The sequence below is a fragment of the Diceros bicornis genome, chromosome 18 (genome assembly GCF_020826845.1).
Source record: "Diceros bicornis minor isolate mBicDic1 chromosome 18, mDicBic1.mat.cur, whole genome shotgun sequence".
NCBI classification, from domain to species: domain Eukaryota; kingdom Metazoa; phylum Chordata; class Mammalia; order Perissodactyla; family Rhinocerotidae; genus Diceros; species Diceros bicornis.
The window spans coordinates 6171604-6191868 of NC_080757.1; the positions used below are offsets into that span (position 1 = coordinate 6171604).

The following is a 20265-nucleotide window of genomic DNA, read 5'->3' on the forward strand; positions in this document are numbered from 1 at the left end:
AACATTTATATGTGCTGGGAAACCAAAAAATTTGTATGACTCACTTTATTTGGATATTTGCTTTATTGCAGTGGTCTGGAACCACAATATCTCAGAGGTATGCCTGTATACATATCCAAGTAAGCATATGAAAAGATGTTCAACATCATGTCATTAGGGAATTAAAAATTAAAACAACAATGAGATACCATTACATATATGTTAGAATGGCTAAAATTCAAAACACTGACAATACCAAATGCTGACAAGGATGTGGAACAAAGGAACTTTTCATTCATTGCTGGTGGACTACAAAATGGTAGACCCACTTCGGAAGATAGTTTGGCAGTTTCTTACAAAACTAAACATACTCCTACCATAACATCCAGCAATTGTGCTTCTTGGTATTTACCCAAATGAATTGAAAATATACAAACACCTGCACACAGATGTTTATAGCAGCTTTATCCATAAACACCAAAACTTGGAAGCAACCAAGATGTCCTTCAGTAGTGAATGGATAAATAAACTGTGATACATCCAGACAATGGAATATTACTCAGCACTAAAAAGAAATGAGCTATCAAAACATGAAAAGACATGGAGGAACATTAAATGCATATCACTAAGTGAAAGAAGTCAATCCGAAAAGGCTACAAACTGTATGATTCCAACTATATGACATTCTGAAAAATGTGAAACAATGGAGATGGTACAAAGATCAGTGATTGCCAGGGGTTAGGGGAAAGGGAGAGATGATTAGGCACAGAGGATTGTTAGGGCAGTGAAACTATTCTGTTATGGTACTACTATGGTAAATACATTTGCCAAAACCCCTAGAATGTATAACACCAAGAGTGATCCCTAATATAAACTATAGACTTCGGGTGATAATCATGTGCCAGTGTAGGTTCACTGACTGTAACAAATGTATCACTGTGGTGTGGGATGTTGATAGTGGGGGAAGTGTACATGGGTTGGGGTAGGGGGCGTATGGGAACTCAAGCTTTTCTCTACATCATTGGTTCAATTTTCTGCAGTATCAATTCTGTCCTTTACTAAGAGCCATTCTATACCTGTATTAATTTCTTTTATTTGAAAAAAATAATCCCAAATCTCCTTCAGTTCCCTTTCCCTTTTACTTGACAACTTTATCTCACCTTTATCTATTGTTGCCTAAAGTCCATATTCCCTCAATTTTATTTAAGGCACCAAGGTATGTCGTCTAAAATTTATTGTTACCATCAGGACATCTTTTTCAAAAGTGTTCTAAATTTTTAGTATTTTATCACTGTTTTCAACTGTAGGAAAATTATCTATACACTGCCCAGCACGTCAGAGATCTCAGCAGTATGGCAGGAATATTCACACCAGTGGAAGATCTGCCACCAAGTGGCTTCCTATTGGGGTGTGCCTGTGTTTGCCCTTATATCTTACAGGGGTAGACTCTTCTGGCAGAAGGGATCCAAATAATGTAATTGTTCCCCAACTACTTCACAGCCTTCCAAAGTAGAGGGTAGTGATGGGTTCTGCCAGGATCTCATTGACTGACTTATCATAACACTAAACTAATTTTCTCACAAGAGGACCTGTGGGTCAAGACTCAATGTTGTTTTTTGGCCTGACATCTATGTTCATTTAAGTCTGACTGTGAGGAGGACAAAATGGGCTGGACATCTGCCTTCCAGTTGCCATCTTTCCTGGATTCAAGCTTGATTTTCAAAGACCCAAGATTACACATTAGAGAAGAATAAGACGGAAAAGGAGAGACACACATTTAACAAGAGAGAAGCTGAGGCTTAGTGGGAAAGACAGCGACATGGGTGGAGTAAGGATAAGAAAATAAGTGATGGGATGTGGGGAGAGGCATCTCAAGCAGAGAAACAAGCAGGAAAGGGACCAGTGGAAACTATCCCCTTCCAGGGAAAACTCTAGCACTGCAGCCAGTCTCCCTATACTTTGAACAAAAACCAAAACAAAATGAAACAGATAACTGCAGTCATCAAGTGGATTAGTTTTCTAGTCATTGTCTTCGCTGTTGTTACTTGACTGTTCATGGGTCCTTCTTCACTGTCTCTCCTGTTATGGAAAAATTACCCACCCTCAGGAAGGAAAGAGAAAGCAGGCAGGTACCAGCTGTGAAGAGTAGGGCTTGTTTCTTTTTGAAATATGGAAGCAAGTCAGAAATAGGACAGGCTCCCAAAGCAACACAGGCAAGGAATACTGCCCCTGCCCATATGCCTGAGGTCTCGGCAGGTTCTGCCTGATGGAACCCACCATGACTTGGTTTTCCTGGTGGGCTAGAGCTCTCTGGGTCCTAAAGATCTAGAGAGCTTTGCTTGGTCCTCTCTGTGCCCAAACAAAGAAGAATCAGATGGCCACTTCATTCTCCTTCAGCCCAAAAGCTTTCATTTTGCTGGGTTGCCATAATACAGGAGATCCTAAAGATGTATCTCGCCTGCTGAGGAAATACACAACTATGAAAATATAAAAGCGAATGATCCATTTAGGGAAACCCAGAAAGGAGAGAGAGGAAGATCATGGTGGATACTTAGAACAGCTGGCAACCAACGAAGTAGAAATAAAAGAGTCAGAAGAGAACTTGAACAAAAACATCAGTGCGTGCTCTCAAGAGGGTCAGTTCGGCACACAAATAAAGCCAGCTAGAGCACAATGTGTGGTTTTATTAACTCGATATGATCATCACAAAGTTCATATAATGCAACAGAGGTCACAGACTAGCCAAGATAACCATAAAAGACAGTGGAGGTGTTTTACTGAATATTATAATCGCTATGAAGTCATTAGAATAGTATTATCCCAGGAACAGACAAACAAATTAAAGAACATGGAGCCCAGAAATAAATTTGAGGAATTAGATAAGAGGATTTCACTTCAAGGGGAAGTAGCTTACTTAATAAATGGTGCTGGCATAATTGGCTATGTATCTGAGGGGAATAAAAAAAATAAATCTCTACCTCAAACCATGTATAAAAGTAAGTTTCAGGTATATTAAAACGCACAAAGAAGGTATATAAAATGCATTAAAAACATTAAAAGAAAATTAAAGAAGAATAAATTTTTAACCTTGAGGTGGAGGATGCCTGATGGACCACCCGTGACCTTCTCCCATGCAAAGGAAATACAGGTATATGATTAAGTTTTTAATAATGGCAGACATCAATATAAACAAAGTCAAAAGACAAATGGCAGACTGGAAAAAGTATTGCAGCACAACAGATAGAAGAAAGTTTAAATCCCTGATATACAGAGAATTTACATTAACTGATACTAACAAAACAATATAGATACTGGTCCAATTGCCAACTGAAACAGACAATTGGCCAAACTGGGAATGTCCAATAAATACATGAAGATATACTCATCACTACTAATGTCCAGAGAAATTAAAATTACAATAACATAGAGATAGCTTTTTTCCCTCACCAGACGGGCAAAAATTGAGAAGAGGAACAACATCCATTACAGGGAAAGACGAAGGGAAATGTGCAATTTTGTATATTGATGGTGGGAATGTGAATTGCAATTTCCTTTTAAGAGAAGTAAATTGTCAACATCTATTAAAATCTAAAATGTACACATAGTCTTTGACCTAAAAATATCACTTTTAGGAATCTATCCTAAAGGGAAAAAAATTACCAGCATATAAGAATATACATAGAAGGATGTTGATTGCATCATTTTTGATGACAAAACAAAATAAAACACTCTAGTTTGAATATCCATCACTAGAAAAATAGCTAAATAAATCATGGTATACATATCCCTACTACGGAGTATTATGCACCTTATTAAAACGATTACATTAGAGCTATAGCTACTAACCTGGAGAGATGTCCAGGATGTACTGTTAACTGAGAAAAGCGAATGGTAGATTAATATAAACAACATGACTGTTTCATAAACACACACGCAATACGTAACAAGGAAAATGCTATACATGAGTGTGTACTTGTATGATTATGAAGAAAGTGGTGGAAGGCTGTACAACAGGTTCTAACACTGGCTTCCTCGTCTGTATAACTTTTATGGCCACTTGGCATGTGACAGAGTGCACTGTTCATAACAAATCTTAATAAATATTGTTGAGGAGGGTAAACTGGTCCCTTCTTTGCAAACAGAGGGACCAGTTGCTGGGCAGGAAGGGGGAGAATTATTGGCGTTTTTCTTGATATATTTTCATATTTTTTCACTGGTTATGGTGAACATGTAATACTTTTATAATCTAGGTAGAGGAATTTAATATATTTTTTGGGAAAAACAGCAAATGTAAGAAGCTACCCAAGAACAAATGGAGCTATTAAACTTTTATTCTGATGTATTTGGATATTCACATTCGGCATCCCCTCTTCACATCACTCTCCTGTGTCTATTGAAGAAGTAATTTTGTGGGAAACAAGATTCTTAACTGAAGAACATAAATCCATGGTAAAAGGGTATAGACTAACAGAGCAAAAGTGAAATCTGCATGAGAGAAGAGTTATACTTCACGAATAGCCCCAGCTCGACATTTGCCATTTTCACAGGAGTTCAAATGACAAACTGGTTTTACTCACAAAGAATCTTAGATCTGAAGTACTGGCCTCACTTTGCTTGGTTCCTAGTACTTCAGGCTGAGAGATGATGAATTCTTTAAAGATTTTTCAATGTTTCTAATTCCAGAAATTCTATCTGACACTGAATGTCACCTGACTGTAAGGTCAAAGCCACCTGCACAGGGTGACTGTAAAAGGATAAGCCAATGGGAAAGCTAACAAGACCAGATAGAGCCACAGAGAACAGAGACGTCGGCATGCAAAGTGGCTATTCTCCTTTAAAACTGCAGGATTAAGACAATAGCTACCCCTCTTAAATAACAAAAAAACAAATAACCCAATTAAAAAATAAGCAAAGGATCTGAACAGACATTTTTCCAAAGAAGATACACAGATGGCCAACAGGCATATGAAAAGATGTTCAACATCACTAATTATTAGGGAAATGCAAATCAAAACCACAATGAGATATCACCTTACACCTGTCAGAATGGAGATAATTAACAAGACAAGAAATAATAAGTGTTGGAGAGGATGTGGAGAAAAGGGAAACCCCTATACTGCTGGTGGGAATGCAAACTGGTGCAGCCTCAATGGAAGACCATATGGAGACTCCTCAAAAAATTAAGAATAGAACTACCATAGGATCCAGCAGTTCCACTTCTGGATATTTAGCAAAGAACAAGAAAACACTAATTCGAAAAGATATTTGCACCCCTATGTTCACTGTAGCACTGTTCACAATAGCCAAGACTTGGAAACAACCTAAATGCCCATCAAAGGATGAACGGATAAAGAAGATGTAGTATGTATACACAATAAGATACTACTTAGCCATAAAAAAAGATGAAGTCTTGCCATTTGCAACAATATGGATGGACCTTGAGGGTATTATGCTAAGTGAAATAAGTCAGACAGAGAAAGTCAAATACCATATGATTTCACTTATAAGTGGAAGATAAAAACAAAAACAACAATAACAAACACACACATAGATACAGAGATTAGATTGGTGGTTACCAGAGGGAAAGTGGGGAGAGAAGAGGGTGAAAGAGGTGATAGGGCACATATGTACGGTGACAGATGGTAATTAGTCTTTGGGTGGGGATCATGATGTAGTCTACATACAAATCGAAATATAATGATGTACACCTGAAATTTATTTAATGTTATAAACCAATGTTACCTCAATAAAAAAATTAAATTAAAAAAAAAAAAAGACAACAGGTACCCAGAATAGTTCCAGAAACATATTTTTGTTTCTTGGATCTAAACCAAACTGACGTATCTGCATGTATACAGAAGTACATATATGCAGAGTATCGTGAATGGCGTATCACTAATTAAGCCCTGTAAAATGTTTGTGGCGAAAGTAGATGGTAAACATTTGAGCGAGTGCAGCACAGGATATCTGTCATTCCCAAGGCAGAGGTACATTCTTAGAACAAGGTGCTCCTCTCTTAACAAGTGGGTAGTTTTCTTTTCTGTGACTGTCTCCTGGGCTAGCATTTCAACTTCATAGATAAGTGTCTCCCAGAAAACAAATGATTGATAAACGACTCAGGAATATTAAAAGGCAAACAAGACGATAATTAAATATCAACAGTAAGTCAAGGCTCCTCTCTTGTCTAAATTCTCAACTGTTTTGTGTGGCCTAGACTCTATTATTTGGGACTCAGATGACTTACAAAAGCTTCACGCAGAAACCAAGGTCATTTCCTCTCTGCCTACCATGCAGAACACAATAATGACCCACTGCTGTCCCCGTCTAGTCACCGTCAAAGCCCCAACTCTCAGGGCTCATCATGGGATCTTTGGAGATGCCAGCAGGCAAGCTTGGGGCATTTAGTTCAAACAGAGGATCACTGTGAGGTTTTTAACAGAACTCCAGTGAGCAAAAACAACTCCCTTAGGGCCCCCAACTGTCCCAGTAGAGAGAAGGAAAGAGGAGGGTACCCTGCAAATCTCCACTCTGTTGGCAGCCTCCTCCATTTCTTCCCTGAGGGCATCAGCTTTGGCACCCGCAGGCTGTAAGCTGCTGGACAAACCCGAAGACTTGGACGTCTGCTGCCACCTGATGGAAAACAGGAGAAAAAGAGGAGAGGTGTGAGACAGGTAGAGCCCAGGGGACACTGTGGGAACACTGAGGAAATAGCTGGTTACAGATACTACTGAGGAAACCACAGCCCCTCCCTCAAAAGGAGAGGTGATGAACAGGCACCAAGCACTAGACCAGGAGAACGGGGGCTCGAATTTCCACCACAGTTAGTGCCGAGAGCTGCGGCGTGGACACGCCTGCAGACAGAGCAACCATTCCCCAGTCTGTCACCATTTTCCCCACTGTCTTCTGAACACTAAGGTCAAATGGCATGCCCACTGCTTTCTCTGAAGCACAGTCTATGTCATTCCTTTAAATTCTCTGCCTATCCTTTGCGTTTGGAGACATTCACCGACTTGGCTGAAGCCAATCACGTATGCAAGGTGAGAGGATACGTGGGCAAGATTAAAACCAAATCTGAAAGCAAAACTCTCCCCTGGTAACCACAAAACAGCTTCCTATCAACATTGAGATGCCTCATTTATATTTTCTTAACATTTATCTTTGTGTGGAAAATATCAGCCTTCCAAGTGAGCCACTTGGGAAACTTTTATGGGGAAGTACAAATATTTCTGGTTGCTGTGTCGTTAACAGTTAATTACCAAAAGCAGGCCCTGAAGAAGGTTCCAATTACAGTAGATGGTAGTAGCTATGGTTCCTTTCCCATTGAGTCGATAAACTCAAACAGCTTATAGGGCCCAGCAAGTAAGAAAAATAAGTCAAATGCATCATCATCTTAAAAACTAGTCCACTTGATTTTTTTACTTCCTATTTGTAACAGGCATATGAGATATAAAACTATTTCTTAGCTCTAAGAAGAACAATGGTGCAATCAGGATGACAAAGGACAGCCAACACCTGGCTGCTGTCTTGGGAAGTCAGGAGAGAGAGCGAGGGGATGGGGACCTGGGATGCAGGGTGCTGCCCTGTCTAGAGGGAGCGGCTGCTCTTCTGCTGGGGCCGATGAGACCCAAGCAGGAGCGTGGGTCGTGGGTTGCCAGATGTTTCAGTTGACAAGCAGAAACTGTCTTCTGATGAAATGTGGCAACAGATTAGTAGTCTCTTTTAAGCACCATGCAGGCCAATAGTGTACAGAGCAAACCAGACAGCTCTGCAGGCTCAATCTGGCTCTTGGACCATCCAAAGTAGAGGCAAAAAGTGCAATGTCACCCTCATTTTGAGAGTCAAGAAACTAATCACCAGGTGTCTTCTCTACACAACTTTTCTTTTCTCTTTGTTACGTGCAGGAAAAACAGAAGAGTGCAAGATTCTACGTTATAAGAAAGGGCAACTGAAGTTCTCTTTGCTATTAGCAAAGAGTAGCTAAATACAGGATTCTCTGCCCCTTAAAAGTGCACCCAGGGGAAAATTACTTTAAGAGGCTTTGGGACACCAAGCTGGCTTGAAGCTCCAGAGATGGACACATGTTCTGGGAAAGATTCCTGATGCCAAGACAAGAAATCAGGGCAAATTAGAAAGAAAATACTCTACTCAAAGATGTTTAAAAATCTAAACTAACAGATAAAGTTTAGTAAGAATTCCTGGGTAATTCTTTCTTATATGGTTTGCCCTACAGACATGATAAACTTAATTAATACCTCCCAGGTTTAACCATTTTAAACAAAGTATTCAAGTGTTGTGGGGATTTTTTTCTCAAATAAAATATGAGATGCCATGGCTATAATTTAGTTCTCAGATAAAAACTATATCTCCATGGTAAATTATGGGATTGAGCTACACGCCCCCCCCAATCTGGTTCCTGTTACCTAAGAAAAAACAACCAACATGTAATGGCAAAAATTAAATAAATAAAGTGACTGCAAACACTAAGCTGATTGTTATGGCTTTGAAGATCTAGATTAGATTGTTTTTAAAAACCCAATTTATACTTTATATATATATAAAATATATACATAAAATATGCCTTTAATATATATATATTAAAATAAAGACATTTTCCCAAGTGACCTCTTTATTTTCTTCCCTAATCCTATTTTTTCCCCAAATTCTGTCCCTTAGTCAATACCCTGGTAGTTTAAAAACATACACCTCCCCCTTCCCTTTATAGGGAATTTTATTTGCAATATATAAGTAATCTATTTTGATATTATAAAATAGTGATGAGATACAGAATAAGATTGTGGAAATCAAATAAAATAGCAAGGAAAATGTGGAAAAATTTGTATTGATAGTAATCTGTTGAAAAAAGAGACATTAATCATGAATTTTGAGCTATGATGGTCTTCTCAGCTAGCTGTTCTACAAGGAAACTCAAGAACTGTCCTGCTCTGTAAAGAGAAGAAACAGGGATTCTTGTCCAAGAAGAGTTTGAGCTTTGAAATCTGAAGAGCAGAAAGTTCACTTCTTCCCACTAAAGTGGCTGACATGCCACCATCATTCTCTGGGAAAGATGCTATCACTCTATGACCTGGGGGAGATGAAGACAGAATACCAGCTTTAATGAACGCTGGAGGGGAGAAAAGGGCCAAAAATAAAGAGTATGCAATTTCAAGGCCCAGGAGAAGGATCAAGAAGGCAAATGCAAGATCAGATCAGGGCAGTGGGAAGTCCAGAAGAATTTCTGGAAGGCAAACAGGCAAGTTTCTTTAGTGGGACATTTATTATTTCATCTGCCCAGTCTTCTCCTTCCCTCTGTCATCAGCATCCTCCACTGTTTGGGGTCCTGCCCTACTCCTTCTCTAAAGCACGGGCCAAAAGCCAGTTTTGCACGGCCCTCGCAGTGACCGGTCCAGGTGAGGGTCCATGATGCAAGCCAAGCCTGTGCCCAGCCTTCATCACCTTGGCCAACAGACAGGCCAAGGAAGTGGGCACATAAGCAAAGTCCAGGCAAGTGGAGCCCCTCCTTCATACTTTCAGAATTGGAACAAAAGGAAGAGGGCTCATACCCAGGAGACATGAGCCCAAAGGACATCCAGTAACCATGAGGACAACGGATCTAGAAAAAGATGCCTGTAGATGAGAGAAGCAGAGGTGGGAGATGAGGAACAGCTCCTAATGGCAATGAGACTCTGCTGCTAGTCCTAGAGGCACTCAGAACTGCCACAGCTCCAGAATTCCACTTTTAGTTATCCACTTCTTCCTTAACTCCATGAGCTTCCCAGTATCCTTCCCCCAAACTCTCCTGTTTTACTTATACTAGTTCACTTGCTTCCAAAGAAGGTAGGTCTTAGTCTGCTCAGGCTGCCATAACAAAATACCATAGACTGGGTGGCTTAAACAACAGAAATTTATTTTCTCACCATTCTGGAGGCTGGAAAGTCTAAGATCAAGGTTCCAGCAGGGTTTGGGTTCTGGTGAGTTCTCTCCTCCCGGCTTTCAGACGGTCAGCATCTCGTTCTGTCCTCACATGGCCTTTCCTCTGAGTGTATTTGGGGTCTCTCTCTCTTTCTCTTCTTATAAGGCCACCAATCCTATTAAATTAGGGCCCTACCCTTATGACCTGATTTAACCTTAATTACTTCCTAAAGGCCCTAGCTCCAAATATAGTCACATAGGGGGAGAGTTAGGGCTTCAACATGTGAATTTGGGGTGGGGGGCACAATTCAGACCACAGCAGTAGGACCCAGAAGCAGCTATTATTCAGCAGAAACATCAAGTATCCTGGACCCAGAAGGGTTGACTTTGAGATACACGCCCAGAAAAAAGTTAGGCAGACTTTGGGAAGGTATGGAATTCCTTCTTTAACCACTGCCAAACCAATCCTGCCGCAGAAAAGATGTTTGTTTATCATTCACATTCAATTCACAATCTTTAATTCAGCATGAAGTTTCCTTGAGTTCACCTCCATTATTCTCATCTGTAATCTTTTATTCGTCTTCTAAGCTTTAGTCTTCTCTGAGGATATCAAGGTTTATATAATTGGCTTTTGAAGCAGACAAGCCAGATTTACTTGAATAGTGACCTATGTACACATTGCAGTTAGACCTAATTAAACCCTGGACAGATTCGTTAGATTTGACAGTATCCACCAGAGTTGGAAGAATTCAAAGATCCAGTCACGGAACTATTGATAGAGATGTGCTGATAATACATAAAAAGATCCTGCCTTTCCTAAAAGGCAGAGGATCTCTCCAGCCAGAAAACACTGTTTAGTCTGGATAGCGTAGTTCATCAAAGACAGGACTAAAGAAAGCTTTGGTAATCAGACAGAGGATAGAACCCAACACGTGCAAACTGGAGAAGTAGTGTGGGGTAGAGGTGGGGGCAGTGAGAACCCAGCTATTCCAGGAAAGTAGCTTGATCCTTGCCATTCAGTAGCATAGCATTTGGTCTTACTCTCATGGCTGGATCTTGGGATGCAGTCCTCATGTTGACTAAGAGTGAGGGTTAGGGGAAAAGGCAGGGAGTTGGGTGGGCTGGCTTCTTCTTGTGGCTTTCAGCAAAGTCCTACAAGACAGATAAACCCAGGCTAGAAATGGCTAGTCTGAGATTACAGTGGGAAGAAAGAGGACACCTTCGCTAAGAGAGCCCCTCTCATCCTGAAGCCCATAACCTAAACTGATGAGGAATTCGTAACTGTGGCCTCGGGCTAGATCTCCATGATGGTTACTAAAGCAGAGACCTGGAGGGAAGTCAGCGTGTTCTTGAGGAGCTATGCTGCCAATAACACCTCCAAAGCAACCCTCAACCCCCAGACTCACAACTAATAGAGTGGGCTGTGACAGACCACCAATACGATAAAGGAGATGAGTCAGGTTTATATGAGGATCATCTAAAAGGATTTTTTTTTTTTGTCTGAAACAACAAAGGTTGTAAAGAGTCTAAGAGGAAGTTTATAAGCATAAAAATTTGGATGGGGAGATAGATATTTCCTTACCAAATCCCAATATACAAGGGATGATGAGCTGAAAATATGAAAAAGTTTGTTAAATCATGGATGAGAGGTCCCTCATGACACTTCTCTAAAGTTTCAGAATCTACACACCACTTGGTGTCACCATTCAAAACTTAAAACAAGACTAGACTGACCATGGCTGTCAGCCAGGAGTAACTCTCCTTCTCAGAAGAAGACTAAACAAAAACATGTAAGTGCAGAGGGCAATGACAAGCTCTGATGCTAGCAAATATTTGGCCCTCAGAGCAGAAGCTCTGTGCTGGCAATTCAGGCTTTCCTCACAGAAGCAGAGAAAAGACCTCAGAGTTAAGAACTCAGGTCCTCAGAGAAGGAAATCGCTCTGCAAACCCAGGAGCATGGTGTCCACCGTCGTCCTAAAAGTGAGATAATTAGCATTTGTCCAATCATCTTATGTGACTCCCCAAATATGGGACTTGAACACTGGTGTTGTGGGAGGCAATTTTACGTGGTACAAGGATGTAGTAGTAACACCAAGCCAGTACTCCACATGCAATCTGCTCTCCACCCCTCCAAGCACACTAAGCAGAGAGCCTCAGATCTGGGTCAGAATAACAACTGTCCAACTCCTCCTCCTCCTCTTCCTCCATAACAAAAGGAGACAGGAGTCGGGATCCCAGCCTTCTACAGGCAACAGGATCTAAAAGTTAATAACACTGGCTTTGCTTTCATCCTGTTCACTTTTATGTTTACCTGATATCTGTAGCAAAGGTATTGATTTTCAATTTACAGTAGTGCAATAAAATTTCTTTTCTAAATAGATGCATTTTGAAAAAGTGAGTAACTTTTTATAAGGTGTGTAGGCACAGATGGCAAAAATCATTAAGGTGGACTGAAGTTTGGGAAACATGAAGTTAACTAAAGAAACTTTTGTTTCTCTGCTGATCTAACCTGTTTTATTTCTGGTCTTGGGGAACTGTACTATACTTTTTATTGGTCCAGATGCAGAATTCTAGAGTCCCAACTAGTTATAGTAGCAGCTTCCTTTTATAGTGCTGTGACAAACATGATCTCATGTGACACTCAAAATAGCATCCTCGGGTCAACTCAGAAATGTTGTTACTACCTGTGTACAGGTAAAGAAATTAATATTCTGGGAGGATGACCAAGGTCACAGGTCTAGAAAATAGGTGCTGTGGATCTTGGTACTTCCTCTCTGATTCCTGGTTCAGGACTCTTTAGCCTACATCTCTCAAGGATATTCTGTTTTGTTTGTTTCTTTTTCTCAAGAAAATTAAAACAAGATGCAGAGATTGTTAACATTGACCTACAACAGACCTAAAGTGGAACTAAAATGTTCCTTCCATATTAATATTCATGAGCCTGCATTCTTTGAACTTGCAGACTTACACAAACACACACATGTTATTGTAAAAAATAAAAGGGCATATACGCACAATCATGACATTTGACAGTCACAGTCAAGGCCACCCCAGGGCCTCTGGCACACTCTGCTGTATGGATCTGGGAGATGGGTGCAGGAAAAGAGCAGCACTGTGGGAACTCTGCTTCTCTCACAATGGTCTCAGGTTTAGAGAATGGCTACAGAAAGGAGATATCTATACCACTGGCTTAAGGAGAAGGTGAATAGGTCCCTAGAATCCGAAATTCTCCCCTCATGACAGACACGACATATCATCCATCCTGCCTCTTTGGTCTCTGCTCTACTACTCCCCCCTTAGTTCCTTCCACCTCAGACTCACTGGCCTTCCTTCTGTCCTTGGATCCATCAACCTTATTCCTACCACAGGGCCTTTGCATTTGCTGTTCCCACCGCTGTGGACAGTTCTGTACCAGATCTTTGCACGGCTGCCTCCTTCTCATCGTTTATGTCTCAGATGAAGCGTCATCGCAAAAAAGCCTTCTCTGTCCCTAATGCTGTTGCCCCCCCTTCCTCATCACTCTCTGTCAGAATTACCCTGTGCTATTTTCTTTATATGATTTACGGCCGCCTAAAACCGTCTTGTGTGTCTGTTCACTTGCCTCATATCTATCTCCCAAACCAGACCGCAGCCTCCTCGAGAACAGGACGCCATATCTCCGGCTCTCTACTCTCACCCCCAGTGCCTGGCACACAGCAGGTGTTAAGAAACACTAGGTGAATGAAAACACTCACACACACCCACACACAAACCTCTCCCCCCAGATATTATCACCATTCCTTCAAAGAAGCAAAAATGAGAGCAAAGAAACCCTACGTACCTCGTTCGTGAAGAATCCATGTCCAGCACCAACTTAGCTAAGTGTTTCCTCTGTTTTTGAATATTTGGGATTTCCACCTGTGGTTACAGGAGACAAAAGGCACGGTCGAATTGAAGCTTGAGCTAAATTCTGAAAGAACTATTGACAGCCACCCAAGAAGTTGCTAGAGGTCTCCCAATCCGTACTTTCAGATGAAATTCTTGATTCCCTTTCCCGAGCTAAACTCTGCTCTTTCTTCACTGGCCATCTGCCAGGCCCACCATCAACCCAGACCATCTCAGAGGTTCTGTGCCCCACTGCTCACTCAGGCCTATTCTCATCCCTGCTATTAGCCCTACCAGCAAAAACAGGGGCTCAGTCACCTCTCTCTCTACTGCATAAGGGCCAAAAGTGGGGAGAAAAGCAGTCAGATCCGACACACAGACATAATTCAAAATGGACAGCAGAAGGATGAAGACCACTGGTCTCAGGAGACCTGAGGCTAAGGGGAATGTAATTAGGATCTACTTTTATAGAAATAAAGTAAGATTTTTTCCAAAGTAAATAATGAATAACCATCGCCACGGCTTTTCTCAGCTATGAGAAGTTCTTCCATAGTGGTTGTATGTGGACGCTCTTTTTATATTTTTATTTCTAAAAATGACTTAACTGAACATTCCAGTGTAGGATTTTGGTTCCAGGCCCAGCAAAAGTGGGGCAGGATGTGAGAATTTAAAAGGAAAATTGGCCGTAAAGTGAACCAAAATCATCTCAGGCTGCGGCTTTTATATAAGGAAAAAATGTGAAGAAGATCCAATGTTCCATGAAGTGCTTTCTATTCACTCTTGCAAGCAGGGTGAGTAATGTACTGAGTGTAACGGCTTCCAATAGGAAGGAGAAGGATAATAGTCCCTGGGCACCCGGTGTCACCACAGAACCAGGGCATCTTGTTCGTACAAGCAAGTCACACACCCAGCTCAGACGTGCCCCTTGGGTTTGCTTCTGGCTTTGGCTCGGACCCCAGACTACATTTATGAAAAGCAGAGGGCCTCCCATGAATGTTCTGGGCTGGAGGATGACCTGTAAGAGGATGGCACCTGAGAAGTCTAGAGCCAGTCTATATCAAAGCACCATATCTAAGATCTTCACCTTAAATACTCTTAGGCACTTAGCTAATTATTTACCCAGACATCTGTCCCAGAAATAGCACCAGGGGATGTGAAGTTTCAGAAAGGAAAGGAAATCAAGCATGGCCTAGGGAAATGCCATCCCATACGGTAGCCTCATGTGGCTATGTCATTTTAAATTCAAATGAACAAAAATTAAATAAAATTAAAAATTTAGCTCCTCAGTCACACTAACCACATTTCAAGAGCTCAGCAGACACAGGTGGCTAGTGGTTACCAAACTGTGCAGATGTCGAAGATTCCGTCATTGCAGGCAGTTCTACGGGACAGTGTTGACTAGGTGTTTTTTCCACGCCCCCCATATCTGCCATCTTTAGCAGCACCGGCTGGGTTTTATGACCAACTGAAGGCAATGAGGAGGAGGTTCAGGGCAAATAAAGTCCCCCAACCAGTTCTCTTCTTACTTGATAACATTTCACTTCGTTGAAGCTAGCAAAATTGTCGCACAGACACCAAGCTTTCTTTTTAAGGAAATAGTTTTATTTAGTGTCCTTTATAGCCCAAACAGAATGGACTTACATAAACTGCAAGAGGCCTTACAGAGTCTCTTATACACGGGTCCCCAGTCCTGCATGGGGGGGGGGAGGCGGCTGTTCATTTCACTGAAGACTTGAGATGAGTGGAGGGCAGGGGTGGCAATAGCTGTCGAGACTCTGGTGAGGAAGGAGGTAATGCTGCCAGCTTTGCACCTTTACCCACTGGAATTTCAAGAGAGAAGAGTGTGGTGGGAGAATGGGGTGGTGAACAGCTGAAAAGGCTGCCATATTGGGGAATCTTGACCATGCGGTTGGGTAGTAATAATCCCCGATGAAAAACAGTGTCACAGAGCAGGGTGAGGTATAGAAACAATAATGAGGCTGGAAGTAGACGGCCTAAAGGGCCCATGGTGCTGTCCTTCCCTGCTCAAGTAGGCCTAGCCTCATTCCCGCTTCTTACCTCAGCCAGTAAAAACAGGGGCTCAATCACATCTCTCTCCACTTGCAATTCAAAATGAATCAGCTCCTGAGCCAGCTTGTCCTCTGTCTCTCCACAGAGTTTCAGCATCTTCCTGCAACAGAAGGGGAAGAAAACACACTGAATACCCTAGAAAGCAAGATGTCACCTGTGTCATGCTGTCATCACCTCTGGCTGAGTGAATTTTCATGAGACAGTGTTAATAAATTGGCGGATTTCCATGGCGTCCCACTGACCAACTTGCTCCATCCGCTTTCATTTCTGAAATTGCCAGTTTTTTAAATCATGCTGAGTACCTACTGTGTGCTTGCGGTAAAAAGGGACACATAGGGAAACATGACAGAGATGGGGAGAGAACAGACAGACTCAAGCATGCTCAATCCACAGGCCCAAAAAGAGCCAGTGCTTCTATCTCCCCTGAGAGCACTGGAGAAACCAGCTAAAATCGATGCATGAACAAACTAACATCTTCAAACACATACCAAAACTCAACTTTAATAGGCTCGAACAGAAAGAAAACTCTTTCTCTTAAGCTATGAAAACATTTAATACAGAATGAGTAGACAACTATCCGTTGGAAAATCGAAGTGGAAAAATCATTCCAAAAGTTGACTAACAATGAGCAAATAAAAGACCTGAAGGAGTAAAAAGTTACGTCATATTCCTAGACAAGAGATTACAGTAGTTCAAAGACGTTAATTTTCCCTGAATGGTACACAAGCAGTTCTCCCTTGCATGGTACTGTTAACTGAAACTCCCGTAAAAAGTGTTTACAAATCAATAAAAGTATGAGAAGAGGTAATCGTTATTCTAAAGTTAATATGTACTTTTCTTGTCCATATTTTTATCCTTTTACCACATATGTATGTGTTCATGCACAATATATAATACTGCTCCTTCACCCAGTTAAAAAAGTTTACATCAATGGTTTCACACTGAACTTCTACTATTTGCTTTTTAAATTCATCATTATCTCTGGGGCTTATCCATCTTGACACATGCAGAATTAGATCACTTTGCGGTACAGAATTCCATTCTATGAATATACCATCATTTATTAAGCCTTCCCATAACTAACAATTTTTAGCTATTACATGCAGTGCTGCAGTGCATATGCTGTGAGTCTCCTTCTGCATGCGTGAGAATTCTTCTGTGCAAAGGAAAGAAGATATGCATACCCTTAACCTTACTAGATATTGCCAAATTCATCTCCAAAGTGACAGTACTGACTTGATTCTCAAACGAAAGTTCCCATTGCTCTACACTCTTGCCAACTCATGTTACTGGTAAGGCATTTAATTTCTGCTGAACTGGTGGATTCAAAATATTATCTGATTCTGGTTTTAATTTGCATTCCTTGACTACGGGTAAGACTGACTATCTTTTCATGTTTTGGGCCATTCAGGATCCCTCTTCCATGAAGTGTCTATTCATAGTCTTTGCCTATTTTTGTATCGGGATCTATTTATTTGAATTTATTTGTAGGAGTTCTTTATATACTTATAGATATGTGTGGATGTAGAACAGACTCCAATTCTTCTTCATGTGTGCTGCGAATGCCAACTCCCAGGCTGTGGGTTTATCTTTGTACCTTTTTAATGATGTCTTTTATCTGATTCTTCTCGTACTAACTCCATATTTCTACTGCTACTCCCTACTTTTTAAAATTTTTAGCATTTGCTACTGACTCTCAACTACGGAAAATGAGAATTTAGCTATATTTACATTTCCCCTTCCTCCACGTATTTGTATCAGTAAATGTTTAGTGTTGACACTACTTTTTGACTCCATATCCTGTTCGGAGTTAATCTGGGTAGTATATTATGATTACTGGTCTTCCCTGCACACTTAGTTGTTCTCTCTGGAGTTCACAACTGCCTTGTTTTGGTTTGCTTGTTTAGTTTTCCACGTACCTGACTGAACCCAAAATCCTCTGCCACTTTTCTAATTTGTCTCTTAAGATATTGCACCACACTTGTGAACGAACTTCATCTTCTTGAATTAGTCTCTCCCAGACCTCTGTTAATCTAGATGGAGTTTTCCTTCCATCTCTAGGCACAGCTGTCCTCCTGCAATCTTCCTTCACCATTTCCTGGGATTCTCTCTCTCTCTCTGTCCTGAGTTGGACATCCTGTTTCCTATATCCTTTTTTCTATATTCCTATTCCTTTCTTTCTTGGTCACTCCTCCACTATGGAGCACTCCAGGCTTTAGCTTTCTGAGAAAGAGTGCGAGGGGAGTCAATTTTTGAGACCTTGAATGTCACGACATTCTCCTCTTCCTTCACGTTGATTGATAGCGAGGCAGGATATTGTATCCTATGCTTCACATTCCTTCAGAATTTTGAAGGCATTGTTCAAGAGTCTTCTAGCTTCCATCATTGCTTTTGGCAAGTCTGGAAGCATTCAGATTTCTGACCCTTTGTATGTGACATTTTCTCTAGAAGGCTGTAGAATCTTTCATCACTAGTACTCACTGGTGGTGACCTCCAGCATAGGTTTAATTTTTTCTATTGTATTAGGAGCTCAATGGGCCCTTTCAATATAGAAACTCGTGTCCTTCAGTTCTGGAAAACTCTTTTGGATTTTTTTTTATTATAATTAGGATTATGATTTCTTATTCTCCTTTTCTCAGAATTCCTGTTATTTAGGCCTAAGACTTCCTGGATTGGTCCTCTGATTTTCTAACTTTTCTATTTTCTATGTCATTGTCTTTTTGCTCTCTTTCTTGGGTGATTTCTTCAACTTTATCCTCCAAACCTTCTACTGAGAATGTCCTATGCTTCTTTTGTATGAGCTCACTTTTGATTTCTGAATATTTCTTTCCTATAAATAGTTTTTAATTAATATCTTATTCTTTTGTTTAATGGATGCATTATTTTCTCTTACCACTTGAAAATATAAGTGATAGTTTTCCTGAAATCTTCCCCTCCCCCATGCACTACCTATTTCTTCCCGATTGTTTTGGCATCTAGGTTTCAGGTTAGAGACTTTCCTCCAATGTCTGGTGACCTTTGGTGCCTGTCCATCTTCAAGGGTAAAGACTACAAAGCTCAGAGTATGTGAGTGAAGCTCGTTAGCGATGAGCTGGTCTGCAGGATGATCTAGCTGGGCCACTCACTGGAGCACTGCCGCTCCAGTGTCCTGGTATCTTTAGTTCATTCCTGTTGGGCTGGTCAGATTCCCCAAAGAAGGCTCTTCTGATTTGCTTGCCTAGAGGGTAAAGGCCTGGGAGCCACATGAGTGGGGAGGGGGAGCTGAAGAGTCTCAGCATTGGCATGCATGAGATCATTTAATTCCCTGTAACGAGCAGGACATTTACATTCCACTGTGCCCAGTGTCCCCAGTCTACGGATGCTCTGTTTTACCCCCTCCAGAGAATAAAGGTCCAGACTTCTACTATGCTTGGAGGCAAGGGATAAGAGTCTCCCAGAGGTGTGGGTAAGGGCTGGGTTTGAGTGATCTAAATAGCACCTGACTAGCTTTCAAGCTATACTCTTCACGTTAATCACCACCCCACCCCCAAAGACCCGCTATTCCAGACATCCCTGGTGCTGCCAATTCCTGAGCCTTGTCAGCATTTCATGGTGTAAATGTGTGGGCTCTCCGCATATCCCCCTTCTAGCTGGGGAGTCAGCTCTCTGGGACTTGCTAAGTCAGTTCCCAGTCAATCATATGCTTTACAGTACAAAAAATGTTGCTGCTCTTGTCTTCTCTCCTGTTTTTCCTGTCTTTATGGGTTTACGTCTTCTAAGAGAAGAAAATCTCTTTATTGTAGTGGATTTGGGAAGGGAAAAAAATTAGACATGTGTGTGCAGTCTGTCATCTTTACCTGGGTGTCCTCCATCCCTTTAATTTCAACCTTGCTGTGTCATCACGTTTTAGGCGTGTCTCTTAGAAAGAGCACACAACGGGATTTCACATTTATCCACCTGAGATTCTCTATATTATAAATGGTTGAATTTATTCCACTTACATCTCTTACAATTACAGATAGATGTGCATCAATTGCTATTACCTTTTATTTTGTTTTGTTTTGTTTTCTGTTTTCTGTTTACTATGCTTTTCTTTCCTTTTTTCTCTTTTAGTCCCTTCTATGGGTTTTTCTATTTTATTTACTTCCCTTTCCATCCTTTTACTGGTTTTGAAGTAATAAATTCTATTTCTATCCTTTCTGTGGTTATTCATACTTTTCCAACATGCACACTTCACTTTAAATTTAAATGTAGTATCTTTATCTTCCTTTCAAACAAGATAAGAGCTTGAAATACCAATTCTTTTTCCAATGCTTCATGTTACTATTTTCTAGTATTTTAGTTTCACTTTGCTTTAACGCCCTCCAAATTAATCATTGTCACACTGTTATTTTTTAATTCAATGTTCATTTATATTTCTTTACACTGAAGGGTAGCAGAATTTGCCACCCCAAAATATACCAC

At 40.9% G+C, this 20265-nt stretch overlaps 1 protein-coding gene across 5 annotated transcripts in view; it reads right to left on the reverse strand.

The window, feature by feature from the left end:
* The window catches only part of ARHGAP44 (Rho GTPase activating protein 44), a 177690-nt gene that overhangs the window by 50831 nt on the left and 106594 nt on the right, over positions 1-20265 (reverse strand). For all 5 annotated transcript variants that reach the window (XM_058559685.1, XM_058559686.1, XM_058559687.1 and 2 more), the window contains exons 5-7: positions 15811-15922; positions 13709-13785; positions 6492-6609 (exon numbers count right to left, since the gene is read on the reverse strand). In XM_058559685.1, the coding sequence (XP_058415668.1) occupies positions 6492-6609; positions 13709-13785; positions 15811-15922 (307 nt within the window). The remainder of the gene's footprint in view (positions 1-6491; positions 6610-13708; positions 13786-15810; positions 15923-20265) is intronic.